The sequence below is a fragment of the Puntigrus tetrazona genome, chromosome 13 (genome assembly GCF_018831695.1).
Source record: "Puntigrus tetrazona isolate hp1 chromosome 13, ASM1883169v1, whole genome shotgun sequence".
NCBI lineage: Eukaryota > Metazoa > Chordata > Actinopteri > Cypriniformes > Cyprinidae > Puntigrus > Puntigrus tetrazona.
Genome location: NC_056711.1, coordinates 250,517 through 278,168, shown reverse-complemented (window position 1 = coordinate 278,168; position 27,652 = coordinate 250,517). Strand labels below are relative to the sequence as shown.

At 38.7% G+C, this 27,652-nt stretch overlaps 1 protein-coding gene across 3 annotated transcripts; it reads left to right on the top strand.

Annotated features, from left to right (window-relative positions):
- The first annotated feature begins 1,253 nt into the window (after positions 1-1,253).
- vwc2 (von Willebrand factor C domain containing 2) lies at positions 1,254-27,652 on the top strand. Of its 3 annotated transcripts, XM_043254547.1 has the most exons (5): positions 1,254-1,387; positions 1,456-1,634; positions 5,774-6,524; positions 9,662-9,791; positions 26,686-27,652. In XM_043254547.1, the coding sequence occupies exons 3-5, from the start codon at positions 5,856-5,858 to the stop codon at positions 26,835-26,837; spliced, it is 951 nt and encodes a 316-aa protein (XP_043110482.1). In that variant the 5' UTR covers positions 1,254-1,387; positions 1,456-1,634; positions 5,774-5,855; the 3' UTR covers positions 26,838-27,652. The 3 variants fall into 3 exon arrangements, with proteins under 3 accessions (XP_043110482.1, XP_043110485.1, XP_043110483.1); XM_043254550.1 differs by lacking the exons at positions 9,662-9,791; positions 26,686-27,652 and adding an exon at positions 6,867-7,843; XM_043254548.1 differs by lacking the exon at positions 1,254-1,387 and having other exon boundaries at positions 1,414-1,634.

The window sequence follows — 27,652 nt, the reverse complement described above, 5'->3', positions numbered from 1 at the left end:
TTTATCCCTGCCTCTTTGTTAATGTTGAATTAATGATTTTCCCCTCTCGCCCCATCAAAAGATGATGATGGAAATGGCTTCGACCGACCCTGAATAATCAATTGTATTAATGCGGCCCTGTGCTGGATATGAAGAGTGTTTCTTTAAAAGGACGTAATCATCTGGCCTCGAGCGCCGCTGTCGTTCTGTGCGCATGTGTTTACAAAACTGTCCCCAGAAGTCGGCTAAATGTGACAGCGTCCTTTTGGGGACATCTGGGGACATTCTCATTTGAGAAAAAACAAAGAAAGAAAAAAAAAAAGCAATTCATAGATAAAATTCATAAAGAATACTAAACGTGCAGAAAAGAGTCCTTGTGAGGGTCAGGGTTCGTTTGTGATCCTTATTATTAACGTTGTACGAAAACATAATAGATCTGCGAGTGTCTGTTTAGCTATAGTTTGGGGGGAAAAAACGATGCAATGATTAAATTAGATGTGGTTCAAAAGTTTGGGGTCAGTATTTTATTTTAGAAAGACGTCTCTTAAAGTCACCAGTGCTGCATTTATTTGATCGAAAATACAGCTAAAAATATTACAGCTTTAAAGTAACACTTACTATTTTAATATCTTTTAAAATGTAGTTTATTGCTGTGGTTCAAGACTGATTTTCCAGTCTTCAGTGCCACGCAATCCTTCTGAAATCATTCAAATTTTCTGCTCAATTTATGGCATCTTAGCTGAATAATAAATGAATAAATACTACTACTATTACTACTAATAATAATCCTAATAAAAACTTACTGACCTGAACATTTTGAATGGATATTTCAGAAATAAAAGAACTTGTGTAATTAATTAAATATGATATAATAATCAGGATTAATAACATAATTTGTAACAACATATATTACTATACCCGGAACTTACTATGAGCTTGAGATAAATAAAAAAAAGCTTTAATCAACTCCCAGGATTTTGTAGCCTAAGTATTAGTTTAAACTAAGATAAAGGCTTAACAGACATCATGACATACACATAAATACTGTGTGCGTGTGTGTGTGTGTGTGTGTTTCACTATTCATAACTGACCAAATCAAGTGCTGCATTCAGTACAAACCGTGGCAGAAAAGTTCAATCGTCGTGTGCATTTCCACCGGTGTAACACCTGCGCGTTCAGACGCGTCTGATCCTCACAATCTCGTGAGCAAGGCCAGCACGGCCATCAGGAAAACAGCCACGCTCGCCGCACATCTCAAGACGAATCTGAGAACGGATAGGCTCTGTCAAAACAACGCGAGCGACGGATTAATCACACGGCGACTCGCGAGAGTCCGGTGAGGGAACGTGCCACCTGGTGGTCAGAAAGGTGCCGCGCGCTCTTCTCATTAAACTCCTCACCATGTGACGTAAGTCTGCCGGTTTATGTTTTTTTTTTTTCTTCAGTGATGCTGAAGAGTCCACTCCTTTCTTTCAGTTTCCCGGCAAGAGCTGAGGAGGCACCGACAGCCCCCGACGCCCTCGTTAAAACTCAATTCCTCCTTTCCCGAGCGCGGGGTGATGTGGAGCGCGCGGAGACCGAGGACCGAGCCTCGCGAGCAACTGTGTGACAACTATCCGCGCAAAACATCGTCCGCGGCCGACGGAGAGATGCAGGTATGGACGCCCGGTCCGCTTTGACGCCTCTGAACGGCGCTGCAAAGTTAAAGTCAAACGTTTAAGAAGAGTCCGTCTACTGTTGTGCGCGAGCGATGCGCTTAAACGTGCCCGGCGCGGACACAACTGATATTAAGTAGGCTGCGAAACGGACGGGCTTGCGTTTGGTTTGCGTAAAGGCTTTTCTTCGGGTCGCGTCGCGTCGGTTAACTTAACGTGGGTGATGCGAACGTTAAGGATAATAGCTTCTGTCACAGCGCGGACGGGAGGTTTTGCGTCCCGCTTTGTGTCGCATCGTTATCTACGCCTTGTTCTCATTATCGGCTTCAACTCCTAATGACCGCCTCAGTCGCTGAAGTGATTGTGCACCTGAGATGTCAGACTTTCCGTGGCTCTCTGAGGCTGGAGATGTGATTTTGTTTCGTGAACGATGCCGTGAAGAGCACCTGTGCATTGCATCAACAGGCTCCACAGCCCACAGTCACCGGAGTTGAGATTGCTGCATGCGTGGCTCTTTACGCTCAGGCGCGACTTTAGATTAACAGTTAATGAAGTCACGTATTGTGTGTTTCGCATTTAATGAGTTATTGTACACCTTATTGATGTCATGTTTCCCCCTCCCCCTCAGTCTTTTCCCCCTCCTCTATTTCCCCCTCTATTAAGCTGTTCGTTGTTTAACAGTAGCACTCAGCTTTTAAAATGCGTGGCCGAGCGTCGTATTAAAGAAGTGGGATCTCTAAACCTGTCTGTGCTCACGGCCTTACGTGACCCTGGACCACCAGGCACGAGGAGGGGCAGTTTTGAATTTCAACTAAATAAATATTTGATGTATTGCTTGTTAGGTTAAGACAATCTTTGGCTGAGACACATCTATTTGACAGTCATCACCTTTGATGTTGTCCAAAACGAAGCACTACTTAGCAATGCACATTACTAATCAGAAATTAAGTTGCGCAGGTTGTGATATATCCAAGGTAGGAAATATACAAGATATCGTAATGGAACATGATCTTTAATTCATATCCTAGTGAAGAAAAATAACCATTTTTGAGCCATACAGTGTATTTTTGCCTGTTACTACAGATATACCTGTGCAACTTAATATTTGGCCTCACATGTTTGGTGGCCGAAGTGAAACAAGGAGTGAGCGGCTGGCGGTTTTGCATAAATAAATCCAAGCCTCTGTATTTCTCCCGTCGAGGCACGGTTGTGTCGTTTTACCTGTAGCAGGGATCAGGTTTTTTCCAAAGTTAGGTTTTGGTGTTTTTCGCTCTGGAACGGCTTTCCCTTGCGACGAGAAACCCGGGTTAGAGCCGGGGCCAACTAAAGCCTTGACCTCTCTGATCCACTTCACAGTCTGGTTCTTGCCAGGTTGTCAGTTTGTAAGGTGCTCTGTGGCGTAAATCGTGGAAGCTTTTATTCTAGTTGACAGAGAAGTAATATAAGAAACAACTGACCAATTTTTTGACTGAAACCTAGGATAGTATGAAGTGTATAGGCTAACTGAACTGTAGAAGAGTATAAGCACAATGTAAATGTAGCATTATATAATTTCTGTGGTTCAGACAGGCTGTTGTTGTTAAAGTAAATGTGATTAAAATTCTAAAAGCATGTTAATTTTAATGGGTTTGGCTTCCAGCTTTTTTTTTTTTTAGTTATACTAAATAGCTTGTTTTGCGGCTTGATACTGCAGACTGGTGTCTTAATCGTATTATTTACGATCATGAATATGAACAAACGTGTAGCTTTACAGTTTACTGCACTTTTACTTCTAGTTATTTCCTTATAGAGTATATAATAATTCAGCTCCACTTTTGAGCATCCAATCAAGAACTGGCGTATAGACTCTAGACTCCGCCCTACTTTTTTTGCGTGTTTTTTGACAGTCCTCTACACGCAGTGCACTTCCGCTTCATTGTCACTTTAGTATTAGCATAGCTGTGATAACCCGAAGCCTCGTGCCTATGGCGTAACTAAAGCCGCGTCGATATCCATCACACTTGTGCGACGTTGCTTAAATAATTTTTCTGTCGCTCTCTTCCCCCCCGCATCTAAATCTATTTCACGATTAACCTCTTCATGTCATTTAACAGATTCAATTGAAGTGAATTGATTGCGCTTAGCTGGACGGAGAATAGAGGAGTTATTGAAGTGCTTGTGACTCAAGTTCCCTTGAGGCAATTTACTTTCGTGTCCATCACCCCCGTGAAAATTGATGCGTGGAGGTGTGATTGGAAGATTGCTGTCGCTATGTGTGATTACACCCGAGGCAGTCAGCCTTCACACGTTTCCAGCACGGGAAAGTTGGCTATCTCTCCAAAAAAAGATTTAAAAAATTACTTTAATTAATTATATATATTTTTGGTTCATTTCTATTTTAAGCGAGATTCTGTACAGTCTACATAATATTAATACGGTAACAAATACGGTTCATTGGAATTAAAACAAATATCAGTGTTATTAGTACTAAATAGCAATTTGTAATTTTAACCATAATTTATTTACATTTACATTTCTTTATACTTTTAATAAATTATCCATCCCGTTTGTTCACGAGAAATGTTTGAGTGGCTCTTTGCTGTCTGTTGACGACATCAAAAAACACAGATACTCATTAAAAGTCGACGATACTTGCTACATGAAACATGACAAGGGTTACAGTCAAAGATTTGTTCATTAGCGGAAAAAAAAAATCTGTCCTGGCAAGGGATTGCTAAACAAAAAAAGAAAAAACTAATCAGAAATTTAAACAGTCAGACAATGCAATCATAATTATTCATACTCTACTGCACGCTGGAAGGACGGCAAATGGGTCTGAACCACAAAAATATTGTTTAAAACTGGATTGTGAGCAGAACGAACATTTAGACAGGCAATGCTTGCAAATTCAAGATGGCTTATTCAAATTTGCTTAATTTATAACAATGAGTGAATTATTATTCTCATTAGCCTTCAGTAAAAATTAGTAGCTATTATTTCAGTTTTTTTTATTCTGTTCAACTTCAGTTAATCCAAACAGGACTTTCTTATAATTCTGTCAATTTACTCATTATATTTTCTTAAAATCTAGGCATAAGCCTAGGATCAGTTACAGCCTGCACGATTGCAGCTTGAATCATCGAAGTGGTTTTTAAAGGAGCGCTGTAGATCACTGTTTCTAGTGTAGAACTCCTTAAGAGAATTGATTTTGGGTCAGTTGTTTGATAGCTGCTGTAAGCCAACTTTTCTGACTTACGATGCATTCAAGTCGTGTCTGAAAGATGGTATTTATGAGATGAACGACCATTACGTGTGGAAGACTCTGATCTTTCTTGAAGCCCTCAATTTTGATGTTGGGGACATGTCACTGAGAATATATGTTAGATGCAAAGGGTGCAGCATCTGTATTGATGGAAACTGTTGGAAATTTGTTCGTACAATATATATAATTATTGTATGATTACATTAGGATATATAATACCTGGTCTCATGGCATATCATACATATCAAGTACATATCGCTGCAGTTTCCAAAAGAAATGGACACCAGAGGCAGTAAAACATTGATACCTTTTGTTCTTTGTCACACAAGTTTACAGCGTTTAGATTAATAAAGCAGAATTTTCAGACAATTACTTGTTTTATGTTTGTTTACAATGTTAAACAATATTAATATGCTGGGATATTTAAAAACTGATGCTTTTGAACGTTATTTTGCATCATACGTATCCAGCTTCATATCTATGGGTTTTCAAAGATAATAGGTTTGTTCAGTATTTCACTTTAACTTTTAGCAATAGTATATGGATATTTTAATTCTGAACCACTGTAATACATATCCAAATCAATGTAATAAACACGTGCACCTGTGTTTTAGTGCCACACTTCTCATTGAAACTGTGGCAAAATGTGCAGTGAGGCACGTAAATATATTCTATATTTCTGAGACCAGCTTGTGTATGTATGTATATATATATATATATATATATATATATATATATATATATATATATATATCAATTCAATTGCAACTCTGCAGCTTCGTAAAACTGGAGTGATCCAACTAAAGTGACTTGAACATGTCATAATTCCCAAATAATAAATACAAACCTGAATGCCCCTGTCCATGGTGCTGAACTCTGCAGTTTGTTTCTTTTACAGATGTGACGATGCTTCTGCTGTACTAGACCCTACCTGCGATGTGAGGATTGTAATGTGAGTCCAGGTGCAGTCCCGTAATTTTATGCTGGTGGAGAGGAGCGAGATGCTTCACTCGGCTGCCATGACAACAGGACTTATCTTTGTTAGCTGGCTCTTGTATACGAGCGCACGGGGCAATCCCATTGTGTCGGTGCCAGAGGGTGGGGAGAAAGAGCGCTTGGAGCGCGTTCTGACCCAGGCCAAGGAGGGCGCGCTGAGCCCCGGCGCAAAGCAGCGTCTGGAGGAGCTGAGTAACCTTGAACTGGAGGGGATCAAGGGTGGGAACAAATCCAGTTCTAGCAGGACCAGACCCAACATGAGTTCTTTAAGACGAGGGTCCAAACTGCAAGGCAAGACCCTGGAAGCCTGGGGCGAGCAAGAATTGCTCAAGCAAACCGAAGAGGCGCCAACGGAAGAGGCCAACATCTCTCTGGATGCGATCGATGAGTACGCGTACCCCGATTATAGGGGGAAAGGATGCATGGACGAAACGGGGTTTGTGTTCGCCATTGGGGAGAAATTCACCCCGGGACCCTCCACCTGCCCATGCTTGTGCACAGACGAGGGTCCTCTGTGTGCCCAACCAGAGTGTCCAAAACTTCACCCTCGTTGCCTGCGCGTCGACACCAGCCAGTGCTGCCCGCAGTGCAAAGAGAAGAAGAACTACTGTGAGTTTCGAGGAAAGACCTACTCGTCTCTGGAGGAGTTTAAGGTTAGCCCAACACATTAAGTGCTTCATTATCCATATGCCAGCTTTAACTAGGTGTATTCCTCTCTTTTATCTGTTTTTAACTATGTCAGAAGCGCCAGAGTGACCTTTATTTTACAGCAGATTATGTGAAGTCCTTGCATTTAGATCTTTACTCCTATGAATCTCTGTTTATTATTGAGTGGAATTGAATTTTTGTGGTCCAGTGGAGTTTTCTGTCCAGTTGAAGAAATATAATGTGTGCACATCATGTCTTGATTATATATTGATTCCAGCAGGCCAAAAATGAGATTTCAAAATTGCACATTTTTTCATTTTTAATCCATCACTCTTCCCCAACCCCAGTCTTTCCCCAGGGAGGAGCCTCGCAACAAGATAAAATATTGTTTTTCCTGCATTTTCTGCTCTGAAAGTGTGAAGAGTTCAATTATTATGCGAAACTAATGGTGACTTATCTTGCTTATGCTGTTATGTAAGCGTAGACGACAGGCCTTTTTTTTCACTATAAGGCCCTATTATGATGCTCTCTAATTTCGCCTTTGGTGAAAAACGCGTGTCATCAGTTTCAGAGTTAGCAGCAGGTGCACAAAAGACTCTTTTTGAACTGCGTGTCTCACCCCACAGTGTAGCCAAAGCCATTAGCTGCTTCTACAGCTTATGCTCTTGATTCACTTTTCATTGGTTCCTCCTCCTGTGTCATTGGAGTCCTTATCCAAAACACCTGAGCTTTATGGCGAGCGGTGAGATTTATTAATGCAGAAGTCAGCATAAGCGTTTTTCACAAAGAGTGGTAATGACCAAGCGCTGAATTTATTGGTTCTGCTCAGCCGCATCTAATGCATATGCAGACTGCAAAGGTAACAATTAAACCCTCGGCAGAACGAAATGAGTCCCGGTATCATATCTGTTTAGTCCCACAATGCTTGCCTCTCAGAGGGAGCTGCCGAATGAATCCGTGCTCGCCTCTGTTGAACTTTTCAATTTTAGAAACCCCCTGTGAATTTTTATTTTATTTTCCATCACAATTGGAGGTGACACATTGTCCTCTGTTTGATTCGTTGAAGATTGTCTCTGGAGATACTGTGTGCAGAAGGTTCTTTTTTTTCTGAAATGCTAATGCCAGAAAAGTCTTTTGTGTTTTATGCTTGAAAGCAGAGAAGAAGCAGTGAGCAAAACTGATCATTTGTTCATATATACAGTGTGTGATTTCGGAGACATCTGTAGAGTCACATGAATGCTTCAGAAATCCACTGTGTGACAGAAAGACTGTGAATTTATCACATGAATACAGTTCGGCTCAGGTTCATAAAATGCATGTTTCTGTTTCCTCAGCTGTGGGCACTTTGGGTGTAGTGGACTTTTTAAAATTAAACACTGAATTACGGCAAAATTCCCTAAACCATAAGTTCATCTAAAATCACCATTTAAGAAAACGGTGGTGGTGGTGGAAATGACACTTTAAACATTTATGATATAAAATGGAAGACTATTTTCCCTACTAAGAGTAATTTTAAAGCTAGCATTTTATACATCGTAGGTGCAGACATCTAAAAATACTTCCAGATTTTTTTGCATACTTTGCTGTTGTTTAAAAATATTGGGTAACACTTTACATAAAGCCTTGATGTATAATGCATTATAAAAGGAGTTGTAATGCATTAATTATGCTTTGTAGTGCGTTGTAATAATTTGGCTGCATCTGTAAACCTAGGCAACACTTTGGAGATTCTACTAAATTTAAGTAACTTAATAACTTAAAGTCATTACAGTCTGCTTAATATCTTCTAGCACTTTATTTTGTTGGGTCCGCAACATACTGGCTATCAGAAACTTTGTCAATACATGTCAACTTATTTTACTAAACCTGCAACTAAATGTCTACTAACTAGGTTAACTAGTTAGTAGACATGTAGTTGCAAATGAATGAGAATTGGGTAGAATGGTAGAATTTGGTAGAATGTCTAAAGTGGACCATCAAAATAAAGTGCAACCCAGTTTAATGATGTACAACAAAATAAAGCAAGTGTTGGTGATAACAAAACAGATATTGAATTACTATGATACTAAATGGAAAAGTCAGGATTGTGGGATATCAAAGGCAGCGAAAGGTGCATCTAGCCTTCCTTCAAAAATCGATCAGATGAATGTATCTCACGAGACAGGAAGCTAACTTTGGATTTGGACGCACATTGATGCCTTCCTACCTTGGAATGTATCCTCTGAAGACAGCACTTTTCAGCTTTCGGATGCAGTCCCAATAACACTTATCAATTCATTGTTACACTATGCATTTCAAATTCAGTTTTAATTATTGAAGACAATTGCAAAACACATAATGAATAATTATAATGCGTTGTACCCTTTTTATAATGCATTATACATAAAGGCCTTAAGTAAAGCGTTGTCAAATACTCAGTTGACAAGTGATATTTACCTGGATTTTGAAGGTTTTCTCCAAAAGCTGGGTAAATTATTAGTGGCAAATTTGTTGTTGGTGAGGAAAAAATCATCATTTTACATATACATAAACCATATACATAAAAATATATTTGTCGCAGTATTTAATATTTCCTGTTAACAATAGCTGACAGAAATACACTGTTAATATTAACTAAGATCCTTTAAATACAATTAACAGATATAGCTTTTGATTTTAATAATGTAGATATAAATATTAATATTAAGATAATATATAAGTAACAAGTATAAATTAAGGCACAGTTTCTAAGATAGTTTTGGGAGCGCGTGATTTAATGAAAATCCACCCTTGGGACCCAAAAGTGCCTGTAGTTGAAGAATCACTCAAAAAAGTAGACAGGTATTGATATTCATCCATAATGAATGGACTGGAGCACAAAGCACGACTCAGAGTTCCCCACGGACATGAATATGGAAAGAAACGAAGGGAGATGAGCAATGCCAGAGGAATTGCCAGAGGGAATTAGGTAAGCATTGTTAATATACTCCAAGTGCTGTGATTGGCAGGATTGTATGAGCGTGCTCATCAATTAAACTAAAAACTCATCAGTTCCCTCACAGAGGCACGCCACAAATCAGAGCTCCGCGTTCCTCCTCTGATTGTAATAGCACAAGGAAGGTCGCTACAGAAGGATTTGTTTCTCGTCTGCCTGTGTTTCCAGGTGTCTCCGTGCGAGAAGTGCCGTTGTGAGCCCAGTGGAGAGGTCCTGTGTTCGGTGTCAGCTTGCCCACAGACCGAGTGTGTTGATCCGGAATATGAGCCTGACCAGTGCTGCCCGGTGTGTAAGAGCGGTAAGTGTTCGTGTTCTTCCAGCCTTTCTCTCTTTCTCTGTTATACCTCTCAAACCGCAGAACCCCGCTGTGTCCCCCAGGAGCGAGGGAGAGGTAGGTTAGAAGCGCTTCTGTAAAATGACCACAGAGACTTCTGTGCACTTCACTCAATTACCATACCATGAAGGAAATTCACAGAAAGCATGCACAGAGCCGCAGAACCCGCCGCCTCTCGTACGGCCTACGTGTGCATCCATCTTATTGTTCTATAATAGACAGTTTACTTCAGTGAGGTGATGCAAACCCAAGGAGATCATATCTGTCTTCGGGCCTTTGTTTAAGTTGCCGGCATGCATTATTCAGACAGCAATAGCACTAATGAACCTGCAAAGTTGCTCTGCTTGTTTCCAGGAGGTGAGGTGATTAGCGCAGGCAGGTGTTTCAGTTGCAGTCTGCTTTCTCCAGCCCTAGGGCACAGATGATTAAACTTTTACACATGTTTTTTTTCCTCCATTTGGCTGCAAATACTGAAGTATAAGGTGCATAAATGTACTCCCTCGTCAAAGCGCCCGGCGCCGAGACGGAAGTATTTTCAAAGCCACTCTACATGAAAAGCACCCTTGCACTGTAGCTTTTTTTTGCTGTTACAAAATCTAGAGAGCTGCTTACAGAAGCAGCATTTTAAGAGATGTTCGGCGCATTCCCGACAAGAAGGCTGTTCCACAAGGAATCTGAGATGCCTTCTTTTGGATGAATTTTTAGGCGGTGCGTTACGTGTATTTTTTTTGCAGTGAATGCTATCCTATAAGGCAACGTGTTGAACTCAACAATACAAATCCAAAATGGTGGACGAGGTGTTGATTATGGAATAATATTTACCAAAATGTTTATTCGGTATGGAAAGGGTATTTATGAAATGGTAACGCTTTTTTGCACTAAATGTGATTTTTTAATATCAACTATCACAAACAACTAACAATGAACAACTGGTTGGTTGGTACAGTGTTATAGCTTTATATGAGCTGTATTTATTTGACATGCTATACAAAAAATACTGTCAAATAAGTAATATTGTGAAATATTACTTGTTGTTTGGGCTGCTTAATGTATTTGAGGAAACCGATTAAAATTATTTGATGAATAGAAAGTTCGAAAAGAACATATTTATAATTTGTCTTTGCTGCCACTTTTGCTTTTACCTGTTGAATAAAGTATTAACTTTTTACAAACATAAATATATCACTTGCCCAAAACTTTTAAACGGTAGTTTTGTATAGTATTGATCATCGTATTGATCAGTACAGTGGTTGAATATAAATTCTGCAGGACACCGGCCGTCCAGGACTGAACTCGGTGGCCCCTGGCCTACACCCTCGACAGGTGGTAGCCGCAGTGATTTATAGTAGGTTAAAAATGCATAAACACTCAGTACATATCACATGATAAGCATTAGTGATCACGTGATAAAAACAGTTTCAGTCTTTCTGAAAATCTAGTGTCAAACTGTGCCTTGTTTGCAATCAATCTGCAGTAAAAGTATGTAAACAAAGGACCAAGTTCTTACTGACGCCGATGTTTAGCATCACTGTTACGTCACAAAGCGGCGAATTACACACGCTGTCGTTTCGTCAGATTGCCTTCAACATAAGCTTTATTAGGCTAACAAGAAAGTTACAAGTTCTGAAACTTACAGAATGTTTTTCTAGCCCAGTGATTGCTCACACGTTAAAGCGTCGAGGGAATTTTCTCAGCTCCTGAGCGCTTTGATTGAAACGGAAGAATTGATCCCCATTGTAAAGTCTTATAGATAAAATATAGTTCTGTGTAATTCAAAAAGAATTATTTCATTGTAGTGTTGTGCTGTTAGCATTCTGCAGTGGCACGTGTTAATGAAATCAATTAAAAGTCGAATGAGGAGAGCTATTTTTGTGATGACAGTTTAGATGTAGACAGCAGACAGCGAGGCAGCTCACTAGGTCTCTGAACAGACCTTTTGTCTGCCTTGTGCGTGCTGTTGTTCTCTTTTTGGCCGGAGGACGGTTTTCAGGCGGGGGGGAGAAAGGAAAAGCGGTGACCTCGGGTTAGTGTGTGAGTGTTCTGTGATTGGAACACATTACAATGTCTTGGGAGAAGTTTTCTGAATCAGTGTGGGTTATATAGAGCTGTTTGAGATGCTTTTAGACAGCATGTCCAAGACTGTTGCTTCTTGTGTGCGCCTGGATCCTGATCTAATATGGCACCGGCAGCCACGCTGCCTCCTTCAGCAGAAAAGAAATGATGACTTGGTAAATGGATCTCTGACTCGGCAGCTAAACTCTCAGCGTAGTGTGGACAATGGGGGGAAGGGTGATGTGGGGCAATTATTTTAAAGAGCACACATGTTTAAATGAATCATCTTGCCATTTGCCGAGATGCTGCCAAGCCTCCCTGATCCAATATCTCTGTTGGTGTTTGGCTGCGAGAGGGAACAAAAGCGGGCCAATTTCATCAAGCCGTGCCGCGGTGAATTCAAACAGTTTTACAAATGTATGTGCACACTCAAGCAGTCAAGCTGTATGGTTTTATGATGGATTGGAAACATTTTTGCTCGACGCACGAGATTAGAGCCGCCTAGTGATTTCACGGCGTGCCGTAATACCGCGGCTCCGCTCGGCTTCGTCGCGCTTGCCAGGTAGTCTGCAATTTGATTTCATCTCGGAATTGTTTCGATAGATAAAATCACTCTAATGCTCTGTTTGTGCATCCTGTGGTTCCTCCGCGTGTCTTGCGGGGGTGGATCACAGAGAGACACGAGTGCGATGGGTGGCACCTCTGAGGCTTTTGCTGCGAATGTCTGAGGTACAAAGACTCCTGCACAGATGCAGTGCAAGAAGCAGCCAGATGCTCTGACCCCATGAGATCCGCACTCTTCAAAAAGTAAGACTTCAAAGCTTCTCGCGGTGACACCGTAGGATGGGTGCCGGCTGTGACAGCTAGTTCTAACATGGCATCTGATGAGGATAATAATCGCATGCACAAACTTAGCGTTTGACAGGAGAACGCCAAGGAGGCCTGGACCCCTCGGAAGTACATGATTTCAAATCGGACATAGAGTCACTTCTGAAGGGCCTGTCATTCGAGCCAGAAATGTCATGATTGATCAGTCTGGAGCCAAAATGACATTATGCCAATGTTGATGGGCTAATGGCACCCGGAAAAGGCACCGTGCTCTGTTATCAATTCCTGAACAATTCCAAATCAGTTGTTACAGCGAACGGAATGTTATTTTAAATTTGAATACAAGGAAGCAGAATTTAAATCATTTCAAATCATTCCATTTATCGATCTACTAGGTAAACAACTAATTAATAATGAACTAATTCAAATAATTGTATGTTTTGACTAGAACAGTGATAATTATCAAGTCCAGTTTTGAATTAATTTGTTAGATTTTTTTTTGTAAACTAAGGATTTACAGGCAGACAAAAGTTTGTGTTCAGAAAGATTCAAGCAAAATTATATTTTAAATAAATGTTTTTCATTTGAACGTTCTATTTATCAAAGAATCATCAGCTCAGCTGTTTTCAATTTCCATCATAATAAGAAATCTAAAATGAGCGTTTTAGAATGATTTCTGAAGAATCGTGGCTCGTGTCAGAAATAAATGACATTTTAAAGTATATTAAAGGTGCGGTGTGTAACATTACCTTAGAATGAGTTATTTACATCTACATACATCACGGGTCTCCTTACATTTGTACAGTAATTGTCAAAAGAATAAAAAGAGTGCGTTTTATAACTATGTTGTTCATGCGAATGCAACAATGACACAGTGATGAACAAGTAACAATAATATTTGCAATAACATATCGATTTATTGAATAAGTAAATATTATTCCTTAATTTACTTTTGTAAAGAAACCTCACTGCTGGCTCCCATAGCCTTTCTAAAGGGAGGGATGAGCGGGGAACAAGCTGTTGGTTGCAATTCACAATCTCACCACTAGATGCTGCTGAAATTTACACACTGCACCTTTAAATAGTAAACGATTCTTTTAAATTGTAATAGTAATTCAGAATATTACAGTTTTTTTACTGTATTTTTGTTAAAATAAATGCAGTCTTGGTAAACATCTTGAACACACATTTTTGATGGATAGGCTGTTCAATAGAAACTGTGACGTCAAAGGTAACAGATGGATATAAATCCAATTTACACTTTTAGGAGCCCTTCAAAAAATAAGTAGGGCACAATAAAATACAGAAATATTAGTGTTATATAAGTTTCTTTCATAAAAATGCACAACAGATTTCAGATGGCAGTCATTATGAAACAAATTCAGGCGCTAACCAGCTAAAACTTAACCCCTTGCTCAAAACTAAACTTTTTCAACTTTCCGTGTAAGTGACTCGTCCAATAAATCAGAAGCAGAATGATTATTTAATTGGTACCATTAAGAGTCAATTACCATCTGATTGACTGCGCCTTTGTATGAAAGACCGGCCCTTTGAGAAAAATGTGGTGTCTAAGGGATGAAATGATAATAGCTGCGGTAGAAATGGGGGCTGTCGTCTTCATTTCGGTTGGCAGACTTGACACTGAATGGGGAAGCAGTGAAGAGAATCGATTTCTAAATGGGTTGCAAGCATTTCTCTCATAATCATAATCTTGTGCTCGGTTCACGCTCGCCACGGCATACCCAGCAGGGGCTACAAAAGCCTCCCCCTCTCACTGTTTTAGCTCAGGTCACAGAAAGCACACAATTCAAAAGACGTAAATGCTTGTAATTTGTTCGGTCATTAGAACGCCTCATCATTGAGCTGATTCATCTGTGGCCAGCTTGCAGAAAATGCGGTAAACAGCGCAAGGCCACCTACGTCTTCAAGGCCGTGGTGCACGTTTCATCCTATTAGCCACAGTTTCATTAATTTTAAGTGGTTGTTAACACGTGAAAAGCACAAAGGGTGCATAAAGCAGTCGCAAGGGCTGATATCTTTATTTGTTGCTCATGAAGAGCAGAGGTAAGCACCTCTTTCTTAGCTGCTGAATGAAGTATTATGTTCGCGTGCAGAGCGCTGCCTGGGTCTGTTGTTGGAGGAGTATGCTGGGAGACACTTGAGGAAGTGCCATGGGGGGAGATGAAAGTGAACGCTATTGCTAATATCCACCCCAGGCAGTTGTTCATGAATATCAAAGAACATCTGTGAGGAGCTGCAATGTTGGGACTCAAAAAGAACGGGGTGAAAAAAACCATCCCGATTCAGTCATAGCACTCCCGCGTTCTTTTCTCTCACTGAGGGACTGTCAGTAAATAAGAAACTTGGCGTTGAGTGATTCTTTTGAGTGCTTTTTGCTGCTTTAAGATGCATAGAGAAAGCTGCACCAATATCACAAACTCCCAAAGATGCAAGACCCTCTTTTATGTAAGGATAAATGTGTGTGTGTTTTTTTTTTTTTTTTGGGGTTAATCGGGGTTTTTGTCTGTGATAATTAAAACAGCATCAACTAGTTATATAATCTTTAACCATATGTAATTAGTCCCTATAAAGGCACACGTTTTATATACAGGCTCATTCGCTGTATCTCTTTGTAAAATCTGTACTGAACGAGTCACGGCTGGAGAGTTGTGTTTGACTTTAAATGGATTGTTCACCAAAAATGACATTTCCGTCGTTAATTACTCACCCTCGTGTCGCTCCAAACCCGTAAGACCATCGTTCATCTTTGAAACACAAAGCCATTTTAGATGAAGCTGTGGGAATAGTTTTGCAATTCATTTTCAAAGAAGGCAAAAATAATGACTTTATTCAATAACTATTTCTCTTCTGTGTAAGCCATGGTATGCTTTGTGGCGTTCTTGTAAAAAATTGTCTTGTTGCTTCATAAAATTATGGTTGACGTCAGATGGACTATTTTAACAAGGCCTTACTGTCTTTCTGGGCCTTGAATGTTTCAGTTACATCGCTGCCTATGCAGGATCAGAAATCTCTCATATTTCATCAAAACGATCAGAATCTGTGAAGATGAACCAAGGTTTTGTGGATTTGGAGCGACACGAGGGTGATTTTTTTTTTGTGTGAGTTAGTATTTTCTAAGAGCTCACCCAAGGCAGTAATTCTGATTAAAAGTTCAAACTGCAACATGTTACAGGGTGGTCATGTTCGTTTAGCCGCGAATATGAATCAGTTCACAGCAAAGACAGAAAGGAGGGAAACATTTGTAATAAATAAATGATCAATGACCATGCATTTTACTAACACCTTCTGGTATATGGATTTACAAAGCTGAAAAAAGTTGTGAACAAAATCATTGAATGAATTTGAACAAATATTTTTAGGGAACTCAAAAGAGAGTCACTGAGGTGAATCAAAGTATCTACTAATACCTCGCATGTGTTACAAACAGGAAGAGATGCTTTTTATTTCCCTGCAGCCCTTTCCTTTTTGTCGACCTGCTCTCATGTGGGCCATTGCCTTGGCAACGCACAGGGAAACAAGCCCTCTTCTAGAAGGGCTCAGACACTGGGGTCACTGCTAATCTGAGGAGGTTGCAATAAACATTTCAAGCATGAGCCGAAAGCCCTGAAAATCCACGTTACTGGGGGGAGAAAGGGATCACTTGCATTTTCCAAAAAAATTGGAAGGAGAAATATTCATGGGGGCTTAAGAGAGGCCCTAGAAATCACTTTCAGGCCTCAGCTCATCTCAAATACTTCTTCTTTTTCTTTCTTCCTCTGGAGAAATATATTCGGCCGGATTTGTTGCGCTGATGGTTTTATCCGTTTGTAATGGGGCTTGATTCTCTGCGATACTGAAGGGGAGAAGTAGAGGACAGTGATTTTATATGCACAGCACCTCCAGCTCTCTGTACATTCTCCTGAAACACTATTTTTCCAGTCTTTTATGCCCAGGAGATGGAGTAAAGTAGGAGAACAGGATTTGAAAAGCAAACCGTACAGACAGAAGTATGTATTTAGCAGATGTCTGAAATCAAAATTCCACACATTTATGTTAAAGGCATCTTTCTCATACATGAAAGCTCAACAAATTAGAAAGAATCCTGGGGCAGGTTGCACCAGCTGTGTGTAAGTCACAGCTAAGCCTAGGTTTGATGCAAAGTAGCAGCATGCACACTGATAAAATATTGTTGCGTTGCATCGTTAAACTTGAAATGGTGAATGCTATATAAACTAAATATTTACAGAAGGAGTAGTGGTTGGAATGAAATAAGCTTAATAAGTTAATTGCGTACTTATTTATGACAGTGTTGACATTGACGCTCATTAACATATTAAGACAAACAACATTATGTGAATAAATTACTTGGCTAGTGGCTCTTCAACACAAACCTGACCTTAAAAGCACTCCTCTGTGTACCTTGGTTTGTGTTTTGCATGTCTGATTGAAATCCATCGTGAAAAATAAAGCATTTAAAGTAAGTACATTTTTACAAGTATTCCCATCAAATATCTGGTATTTTTAAAGGAGTGGTTACCCTAAAAATGAAGGTTTAATGGGTTTGTACTTTGTTTTGTCAATGGAACAGATTTGGAGAAAATAACGGATTAATAAGTGAATGGGTGCCGTCAGAATGAGAGTCGAAAAGGCGAGATAAAAACATCACAATAATCCACAGGTAGTGCTAGGTGGTTTGACCAAAAAATCTGTATCACATCTTTTTGGGGATTTTGATGGTTTTGTGTTTTATCATGCTTTTTTTTTAATTTAGGGAACAGTGGACAGGGAATTTTAATCCCAGTCCAAACAAACAATCTGCATTATAGTATGAGCAAGTTTTGATGTAAACTAGATTGTATAATTTCAAAATCTGAAGCAAAAACAGAATACTCTGACCTTAGCTTTGTCAAGTTACTGTATACTACATAAAACATCTGCACGAAACAAGCAGCAGATGGGCTGAATGAAAATGCTAATTCACTCTCTGACAGCAGCGACAGTATTTCTTTGCTTACTACAGTAAACAAAGTAGCGCTGCGCTTTTGAATAATACATTAATGGGTCTTTTTCATGCTCCACGTTGAAAAACGGAAACTTCAAAAAACTTCTGCTATTGCCTGTATGAATGGGAATACCCGTAGCACGGATTGGATTCTCGTGATTAACAATTTATCACAGATGTTTCATCACAACATGTTAACCACAGTTTCTCATCATTAATCGAGTATGATGAAATGAGGAAAAATGTTGTCATGATACACTTCGTACATACATTTCATAAACGCACAAGGCATGCTGCGTTTATACGCTATCCACGATCCAAATGCAAGGATGATATTATAGAGCAATAAAATCAGTGTTTATTATGATAATAGTCAATATTAAAAACAATAAAAATAGCATTGTATGAAAAATAAAATTAAAACATTGTATTCGGATTATTTCTTCAGCAGTAACATAAGCAGCCACGGGCAGCCATTGTGAGTTAAAATCATTTATTTAACATTAGATGATACCGTATCATATGTGCCTTTTACTGTAAAACATGTGAAAAAAACGGTTGTAAACGTTGTTGGTGTTGCGACAGTCATGAGATAATTAATGAGTAATCTGCCTGCGAGTGCTCACATTACTACTAGAGAAGTACTCAGAATATAAACACTCATTTTATTTTTAATGTTATTGTTTTTATTATTGCACAATGTTTAGGCCTACTATGATTCATTTTCAATTTTATCAACAGTATAATGCTATTAAATGATTGTAAAATCTGTTATTTTTTAATAGCTCTGGCATGAAAAATATGAATATATTTAACAACTCCAGTTGTTAAAGCAATACTATTTCTACTCTTTAATTTGAACAGTGTTTAGTTGTGGTTATTGTTGTATAAGATGTTTAAGCTCGACTCCAGTCAATCAATTATCATTTTGTGAAGCGAACAGCTACGAGTCTGTAAGAAACACAAACATCATTAAGGCGTTTTAACTTTAATCATTGCTTCTGGCCAAAATACCAGTCCATAATTCATAATAATGTGTCAACAAACTCATTTACATCTTGGATGACCTGAGGCCAAGAATGAGAAAATTTTCATTTTCAGAAAGCATTTTTGTTGCATTTTATCAATATTGGTTTTATATTACCCATACTATATAGGCCGTATAAGCTATTCATTAAAAGTAGCATCATATTTCAATGGTAAAATATTTTTACCATTTTTGTAACTCAAACAAAAGGATCAGATCATGTGACTTGTATTTGTAATACATTATAAGGGTATTATTATAAGGCATTAAGGCATTATAATTAAAGCCTTATAAATAACTTCATAATTTGTTGCATCATCTCATGAATGAACAGTTTTAATGTGTTATGATATTTACTTATTTGTGGGTAGAGCTTTTAAGAGTATGATAATTTACACACAATAACACAAAATAAACACAATTCATCCACTTAAGTTACAATGGATTATATTACTCATAGTTATAATGCATGTCTTATATTTTGCCTTTTTACTCATGTTACTTTACTTAAAGCAGAAAAATACCACTTATAAGTTATAATAATATCAATCTTTTTTTTTTTTTTTTCTCAAAATACAATCAGACAACACATTCTCACTTCCCATTTAGCATAATTTTTCAACGGGAAGGTCATCCATTGTTTTAAGCAGTTTATCCTAATTTAATTTTTTTTTTGACAAATGGTAGGTTTAGGGGAAGGGGCTGGGTTACATGCTCGTAAATGTGTAAATAACGTAATGTATATAAAACTTTGTGACTGAAAAATCACACTCCAACATATATGCAATAATGGCAATATAATTAACCAATATATAATTGAATCATGATGATAAAATTCCCAGTATCTCGTGTTGGCATATTGACGCCAGTGATTTCTTATTTAAAGCAATGGAAGCACTTCGAAAAATTGCACCGGGCATCAAAAAGTGATGCTAAAGTGTCCTGACCAAGCGGCAATAGGGAGTGAGAATGTGTTGAATCAGATTACATTTGCTTAGAACATTTGTTTTTTTTATAATATCAGTATGATTATTTTCTTGGTACCTTTTAGACAGATGTTAAGTAACTCTGAAAGACATAGTAGATTTAATATGGTGTTCATTGTGTGTTATAAACAATCATTCCCTTGATAGTTATAATCACAAATACATAAATATTATGATGTATTATAAATACAGGCTTCTTAGAAAGTGTTACTCCTGCGATCTATTCTTTCTTAAGAACAAACGGTGCAACCATATCAAGTAGTTGCTAAGCCCCTGGTGTTTACTTTATGTTCTATTTTAAGTAAGAACCAACAAATGGCTGGTGCAACACTATCCTGGTCCATACTTCTTATGAGCATGTTGAAATCGTTTATTAATGTTTTAGTGAAGTCCATCCACTGGCACTTCCAGAATAAAATATACCCCTGCAAATCTGCCTACACCTTTTCCATCCACCCCAGCCCAGCCATCATTTCCACAAAAGTAAGTAAATTTAGTGGCATTTATAATGCATGCGTACTAAAGAACTGCATTAGAGGGCTTTTCTTTTACTTATTCTCAGAGCAGTGTGAGCTATGATCACGGCTCTTTCAGAGAGCATCAGCTCTAATGAGCTTTAAAAGATCATGTCATTTTCAGGATCCAAGCTTTCCTTTCCTCCTCCTTTGCTTTTTATCTCAATTACCACTGTACCATGGGGAATGCAATTCATCTCTGAATGGACCAAAGTCTTTAATGGTGCTCTCTCTTGAATTTAGCCCTTTACAGCAGCGCTTTGATAGGCGGCGAGGATAAGGGTCTGCTCAGCGTGATTAAACACTCTTCTCCGCTGCCAAAAATGCAGCATGCGTACTGCTCCACTGCTGTTTTGTTTGTTGCTGTGTACCCAACTCGTTTATCTTTCTCCCGATCCTCTTCATGCTCTTTTTTCGACTTTCTCTACGCCCTCTCTCTCTGTGTACCAATGATCACATTTAATGTGACAATACATAATCACGTTCTGTTATGCAACAGCTAAACATACATGGCAGCGGTATTAACGCACATACAGTACAGAGCCATAGGGTGATCTGAGATATAACCCTTCACGATGAATCAGCTGTGCCAGCTGCTTTTACTTCCACAGTCTTGATATTTGGGGGCAGGAATCTGAAGTGTTTGCTCAGAAATGATTATAAATATGGATTGGATGACGTCTTGACAGCATTGGCCAAATATTCAAGATGATTGATGTGCCCGCATTCTTTTTATGTAGTCTTCCATCTTCTATGATAATGTCTTTTGGAGGCTGAATACCAATTCCTCCTTGTTTGGGGGATGTAAAACGGGTGTATGTAAGCTGCGCCTAGGCAGCGTTTCTCTTTAATGGCATAGTTTTTGTATTAATTTTGTTAGGTTGACAAAGCTGTTATTATCTTTTTTTTGACATTTCCAACCTGAGACTTATGTTCTAAGCCTAGTCCTAAGCAAATTCAGTATAGTCCTTTAGCCTCCTCCAGCAGTTTCTCATAGCTGAAGAGTACTGTAACTTCCATTGAAAGATTCGGACTATAAAAGCCATTTTACACAGCATGTTCTCGGTTTATTATCAATGGAATGGAGGCAGCCAGGGCTTTCCGAGCATATTCGCACGTATCCTGCTGGTTGTGCACACTGCACATGATCATATTTTTCATCTTTTCAGGGCTGCTGCGTACTAATAATGCATTTAGCTCTTATATGTACAGTAGCTCCCTGCAGAATAGCCATATATGTGCAAAATTGATTCCTTGATTTTCTATATAGTGGCAATCTATAACAGGCAGTAGTGAATGAGTGAGTGATTTTGGACAGCAAAAGGTCACACCTAATCAGGACTGGGCATTAACTTTTTATATAAAAAAAGCTATTGTTTCGATTTTTAGAAGGGATAGCTTCAGGTCAATCCACCGGTTCACATTTACAACTTTTTTGCTGCTTAAAAATATGGGTCATGTATTCCAGACGGCTGAAGTAGTGTTCATTGGCCAAGGCCCGTCCATGAGGATGTTTGACACACCCATTTCTGAATCAGGTGTGTTTGATTAAGTAGACATGGAAACATCGCTGTCCTGGAGAGATAAGATGAACTGAAAGTGCCATTGAAAATGTTCTGAAGATAGTCTGTTCACTTCAGAGGTGCATTCATTTAAATACAGTTGGACTATCTTTTGTCTTCGAAACATGTAGCTTATATTTACTCAATAAAATCACAATGAACTTTAGCCCTCACATTATGACATATCTTCTTGTCTTTTCATCCCAAAACGTAAGATCTTGAAACTATAAAGACTTTTATAACTAAATTCAAGATAACAACTAAATTCTATATTTTTAGATTGCATTTTGTTTTATGGAGAAAACATTTTATAGAGACATTAGAGAAAATTGAGACCCCAGACCACAAAACCAAGGGTTATTGTTCTGAAATTGAGATTTATACATCATTTGATAGTTAAATAAATATGCTTCCCACTGATGGTATAGTAGGGTAGGACAATATATGGTTGAGATACAGCTATTCGATAATATGAGGGAGCAAATATATATATAAGTTTGGATGCATATTACGGTATTTGTGGTCCAGTGTTACAATTGGTATGGATACTAGCGTGACAGCTAGCGGTGCCACCACGCAATTACAAAAATAAAACATATTTTCAAACAATCTTTGCAAACTCCCCTTACGTTCACCATGCCATTACAATTATTCGTATCCTTAAAGTCTCTTACTATTTTATGTGGGGCTTGTCAATGAAGAGATAACCTGACAAAAGTTTTGCTTAAGAAGGACATCTGCGATTTTGGCATCTCCATTGAAAGCCAAATCTCAAAAGTGCTAATGTTTACTCTTGTTTTACTCCTTTGTCTCGGCGTATTTTGGCCAGTCTTCAAAACTCGGCTTGCAGACCTTTATCAGAATATGAATTACTTCTGTTCAGCTTGTTACCATGCCCCAAACTCTCGCTATTGGTTGTGCTGGAAAAAGCTATGAGCAGATCTCTCTAAATGTTTTGATGGTTCCGGGGAGGCTTGTTTACACTTTTGGGGGAGATAAACCCATGAATGTCCTACTTATAGAAGCCAATGAACAATAAACTAGGTTAAGAGAATATACTTTGACATAAACTTCAACGTTAGCTTTATTAGCTATCATTTACATGCAGCACAGAATGCAATACTTAAATATTGGGGCTGAAGCAGTATCATACCCTCTTTCACACCCCCAATCATTTATAAGGCAAATGAATGCAAAGCTTGCTACCCATCGTGTGCTGTGTAAAACGCCATTAATTCCTGCTAGAGCTTTCAAGCTGTGTTCACCAAACTCAGCATAGTACTTCAGGCTGTTCAGACTTAGTAGGCTTTATTTTTTCCAATTGATCAGATTTGATTGTCCTGTAGTGAAAAGCCTTCCATCCATACATTCATTCAAGCTTTATCCTATTCCAACATTTCAAGCAAGGTTTTGTCTAGCCAGTATCCGAGTTTGTTCTGACAAATTCTCCTTTTCTAGATAAAGTATGCCTCCGAATGCGACAAGCCATTTAGTGTTTGTCTTGATGAGTCATTTTAGACCTGCATGGTCCAGTGCATGATGGGGCACAGCAGTGCCAATCTATCATCCACTGGCTGTAGCTATATTTTCTTTTTTTGCTTTTGTTCAGGGTCTTTTTGCTTTTACAGTAATAACAGCACAGTTAAGACCAGACAGGACTATGGATGGCTGTTTACTGACATGGGATGCATCCCGCATGAACTGCTTTCTGTGTGTCACATGCACATGCATGTGCACAACACCCTATACCATGGCTTTCAATATTGTTGCTTATAGCACCTTATACCATGTCTTTTTAAATTCTATTTGCTAGTGTGTTGGTTTCATCAATATCTATTTGCAGAAACCAGCTCTAGCAAGTCCTCAAAAGCATTATAGCTGGATTCAGGTTTAAACACATACGTTCATATAAATTTTTACATTTTGAAAGAGCACTTGCATAAGAGTAGTTAAAAATGTATGCAATGGAAGCGCTTTATAGATTATCACGCTAAAGGTTTGAGTCTGCAGTTGCTGCTTGATAAATGTTTATGGTGCACAGAGAGCTCAGCAATTACTCCTCTATGAAGTTATGGCACAGTCATGTTTTATGGAAGGCCTGATATTGAACTGTGCTCTACAGTGTGAACATCTTTAGAGGTACTATTGTCCTATGAAACATTTAACACCATTGTGATAAAGACTGATTGCCATCTGTGGGTTTAGTAAGGAATGCTGTCAAGACGCCAAGACGAAATGTCCCTTCCTCAATGAAATGAGATGCATCAGGGATCCATGCCGCAACTACAATTGTCGCAAATGTGGCAAAAAATGTGCAGGAATAATTTATAATCTATCCACAATTGGTGACAAGTGGAAAAGCTTTTTGTGCATCCATATTACGTTTTGTCAGATACCATCTTGTGCATACCTGTGTTGAATGCCAATGAAAAATGACTCTTATAAAGTGGTTGTTCGTTATGAATGATTTGAAATAACATATTCAACAGTATGAATCAGATTCAGCGAATCATTTAAAGGTAGTACTGAGTTCAGTGGCTCCCTCACCGAACAGCCAAGCTTTTTTCAAGTCAGATTCAAAATTAGCCAACAATCATTAGCCACGTCTAGGCATCATATCTCTCTGTTGGCTTTTTTTTAAATTAATCAGATATCATCTTGTACATGCTAGTGCTGAATGAAAAAAATACTGTTAGGAACTAGTTTGTAGTTTGTAATAAATCTTTTATTGTGCAGCACCTTTTTTACGTGATTTACTGCACATTTTGCTGCAGTTTCAAATATAAAACTGAAACACAGGTTTAATATATGAACCTTGGCCCATTTTTATTATGTTGATTTATGTATGTATTGCAGTGTTCAGAATTGAAATAACTGTGTTGCTTACTCTAATGCTCTATTATGTTGGAAATATGCCCTACACCAAATCAAACCCTAAATCTGCCCTATAGTATTAACAAATGCAAAACAAAATATAGAGAGATATTAACAAAATACCTCCCAGCATATTAATATTTTGTTTTGAAGTCATAACATGATATTCTTCAAGTGATTGTGTGAAAATTACACTTTATTAATCAAAACTCTGTACATTTGTGTGAAAAGGAATAAAAGGTGTCAGAGTTTGATTGCCTCTAGTCTTCATTTCTCTCAAACTGCAGTGATATGTTCTTGTTGGTACGCATTTTGTGTCTCGCTAAAAAGTGCACCAAGTACGTTTATGCCATGAGCCCAGGAAAGATTCATCTGTAGTTTGAATCAGATTCAGTGAATCATTTAGAGCTGTTCTTGGGTTTACACGTGGCTCCCTCACTGAACTGCCAGACATTTTTCATGTCCAATTCAAAATGAAAAGAAAGAATCATTAGTTGGAAGCTGCACCTAGGTAGCATATCTCTTTATTGGCTTTTTTTAATTAATTAGATACCATCTAGTGCAACCAGTGTTGAATACCAATGAAAATGACTCTCATGAAGTGATTGTTTGATATGAGTAATTTATAAAGAGTCATGAAACAGATTGAATCACACCTGTACTGCATATGGTTTTTCAGGCATAAATGTGTATCTTTACTGACTGATCATTGTTTCACAACAGCGTTTTGTTGCATAGATTAACAATGGTGTTCTAACAAAAAAAAATTACTACTATTTTTTTTTTTACTACAATCATCTCTGCAACAGTGTTGCGATTTAAAGATAGATTGTAGATTATTGTTTTCTCTTCATCACATCAATCATTTCAATTGTAATTAAAAAAAAAATTTAATAAGACTAGTTGTAATCTATTTTTTAATTAGCTTGCACATTCTGTCCATCTATAGCTAAAAAATATCACAGGCAATTGAGAATAAACTTAAAGTTAATGAGCACATTATACCAATAATACTTAATTGGTTGTGTCCTAGATTAAATAGTTTCTTAATTAATTAAACGATTGATTATTGATTTTTAGTGGGGCGGGGGAGATGTTTATGTGCCAGAAATATTCTGATCAGATTTGGCAGATTTAATCTAAGTACAACTAGAACTAGAATACCCTAGATTTGATATCTTTATGCAAAATTGTGCAACCTGGTCTCAAAAACACAGGTTCAATACATTAATCCTGGCGCGTTTTTATTACGTTGACATAGGTAAGTATTGCTGTTTTTTTATTACGTTGCTTTAGTCACACATTGCTGTGGTTCAGAAATCAAATATCTCTGGACTGTTACTAAAACTTAATGCTCTATGATGTTGTAAATATGCTCTACACCAAATCCAACCACAAACCTACCAGATAGTGGTAGTCTTTGAATAGCCTGAATAGAAATAGATATGAAGCTGGATATGTGTGATGCTAACGTTCAAAAGCATCACATTTCCAAGCACATTCATATTGTTTTGAATTCATAACATGAACTTCTAGCAATAGTGCAAAAATTACACTTTATTAATCAAAACTCTGTGAAAAGAAATAAAAGCTATTGTTTTACGGCCTCTAGTCTTCATTTTTTTCGGAAACCACAGTGATATGTACTAAAAAGTGCGCCCAGGTAGGTTTATGAGACCACCTAGAAATTGCTCCTTTGTCACAGCTAGAGCAGAATGTACTGAAGCGTCTCTGTCAAGCGATTCTGTAATATATCAACTGAAAAATCATTTGCCTCTTAAATATTTAATTCATCATTTCTTTGTTGAAAAAAACTGACTCGGGTCATAGTATTGCGCTTAGATTGACTGCAAAACGTGAAAACATCATGAAACTTACATGAGGTCAGTTGACATCATTTCAGCTTGATCCGTGACAGTTACTGCCGCTCAAAACCAGGGCTTGCGGTTGTGCTGGCAGATCTCAACGGGCTTTCTCTCAATTTGATGCAACCTCTCCCCGTCTGTGCACAGGGCCAAACTGCTACGCCGACACAGCGGTGATCCCGGCCGGCCGAGAGGTTAAGATCGACGAATGTACCATCTGCTACTGCACCTACGAGGAGGGCACCTGGCGTATCGAGCGGCAGGCCACCTGCAGCAAGAACGAGTGCCAGCCGAGCTAAGGCCAGAGCCTCAGCCTTCACCCGGACAGCTGCGGAGATCTGGATCGCCCGTCCCAGCCGTGATCCGTATGGGCTCAGCACTGCCGCCCCGAGCCTCACGCGCAGCGGCATCGCGTGCCGGTACATCCGCCGCTCATTTGTGACCGTTCATGACTGTGAACTCAGAGTGTCCTGTAGCATGCAGCGGTCGGCCCAATTAACCTGGGAACAAGGCCAAGGGCCAGAGCTCGAAACGCTACTTTCCTCTCGCTACCACGGAGCCTCTGAGTTGGCATGGAGTCATGACGACTGATGAGATTCATACGTTAGAGTTACATGTATAGTCTTAGGAGGCATGGGGTCGAATTCAACTATATTAATACTTCGAGTTTGTATTGAGATTTATAACCCATATAAAGGATATTTATTTATGTATGTGCCGGTTCAGCGATTGGATTCAGATATCTGATTTACAGTGAAATGATATTTTTTATAGCCACTGTATTTTGATATGCTGTAACGTTTTAATACCGGATCGACTTCAATCCGTCTTATTAGAATGTATAACGCACCTACAGCTGTCAATGTGTCTGGAGGAAACGTTTCGTCAAGGACTGTCAGGAGTGACACGTAACATCTAACACAACGTCGGGATAGTCAACAGAGCAGAATGGATTCGGTCTCCATTCAAGGGAGTAAAAACGGGGGGGGGAAGCTGCTTGCAGATGTTTGCATTTATGTTAAGTCTCTATTGTGCTCTTATCTGAGGTCCGTTTTGCTAAGACGTGTTTCTATGTGTACGTGTTTTCATGTTTCAAATAAATCGTTACACTGTG

What these genes read in the sequence shown, in the direction of transcription:
- vwc2 (XM_043254547.1), top strand. Translation starts at nt 5,856, where the DNA reads ATGCTGGTGGAGAGGAGCGAGATGCTTCACTCGGCTGCCATGACAACA. An exon ending in CGTCTCTGGAGGAGTTTAAG is followed by an intron (nt 6,525 to 9,661) that starts GTTAGCCCAACA and finishes CTGTGTTTCCAG; the next exon opens with GTGTCTCCGTGCGAGAAGTG. An exon ending in CTGCCCGGTGTGTAAGAGCG is followed by an intron (nt 9,792 to 26,685) that starts GTAAGTGTTCGT and finishes GTCTGTGCACAG; the next exon opens with GGCCAAACTGCTACGCCGAC.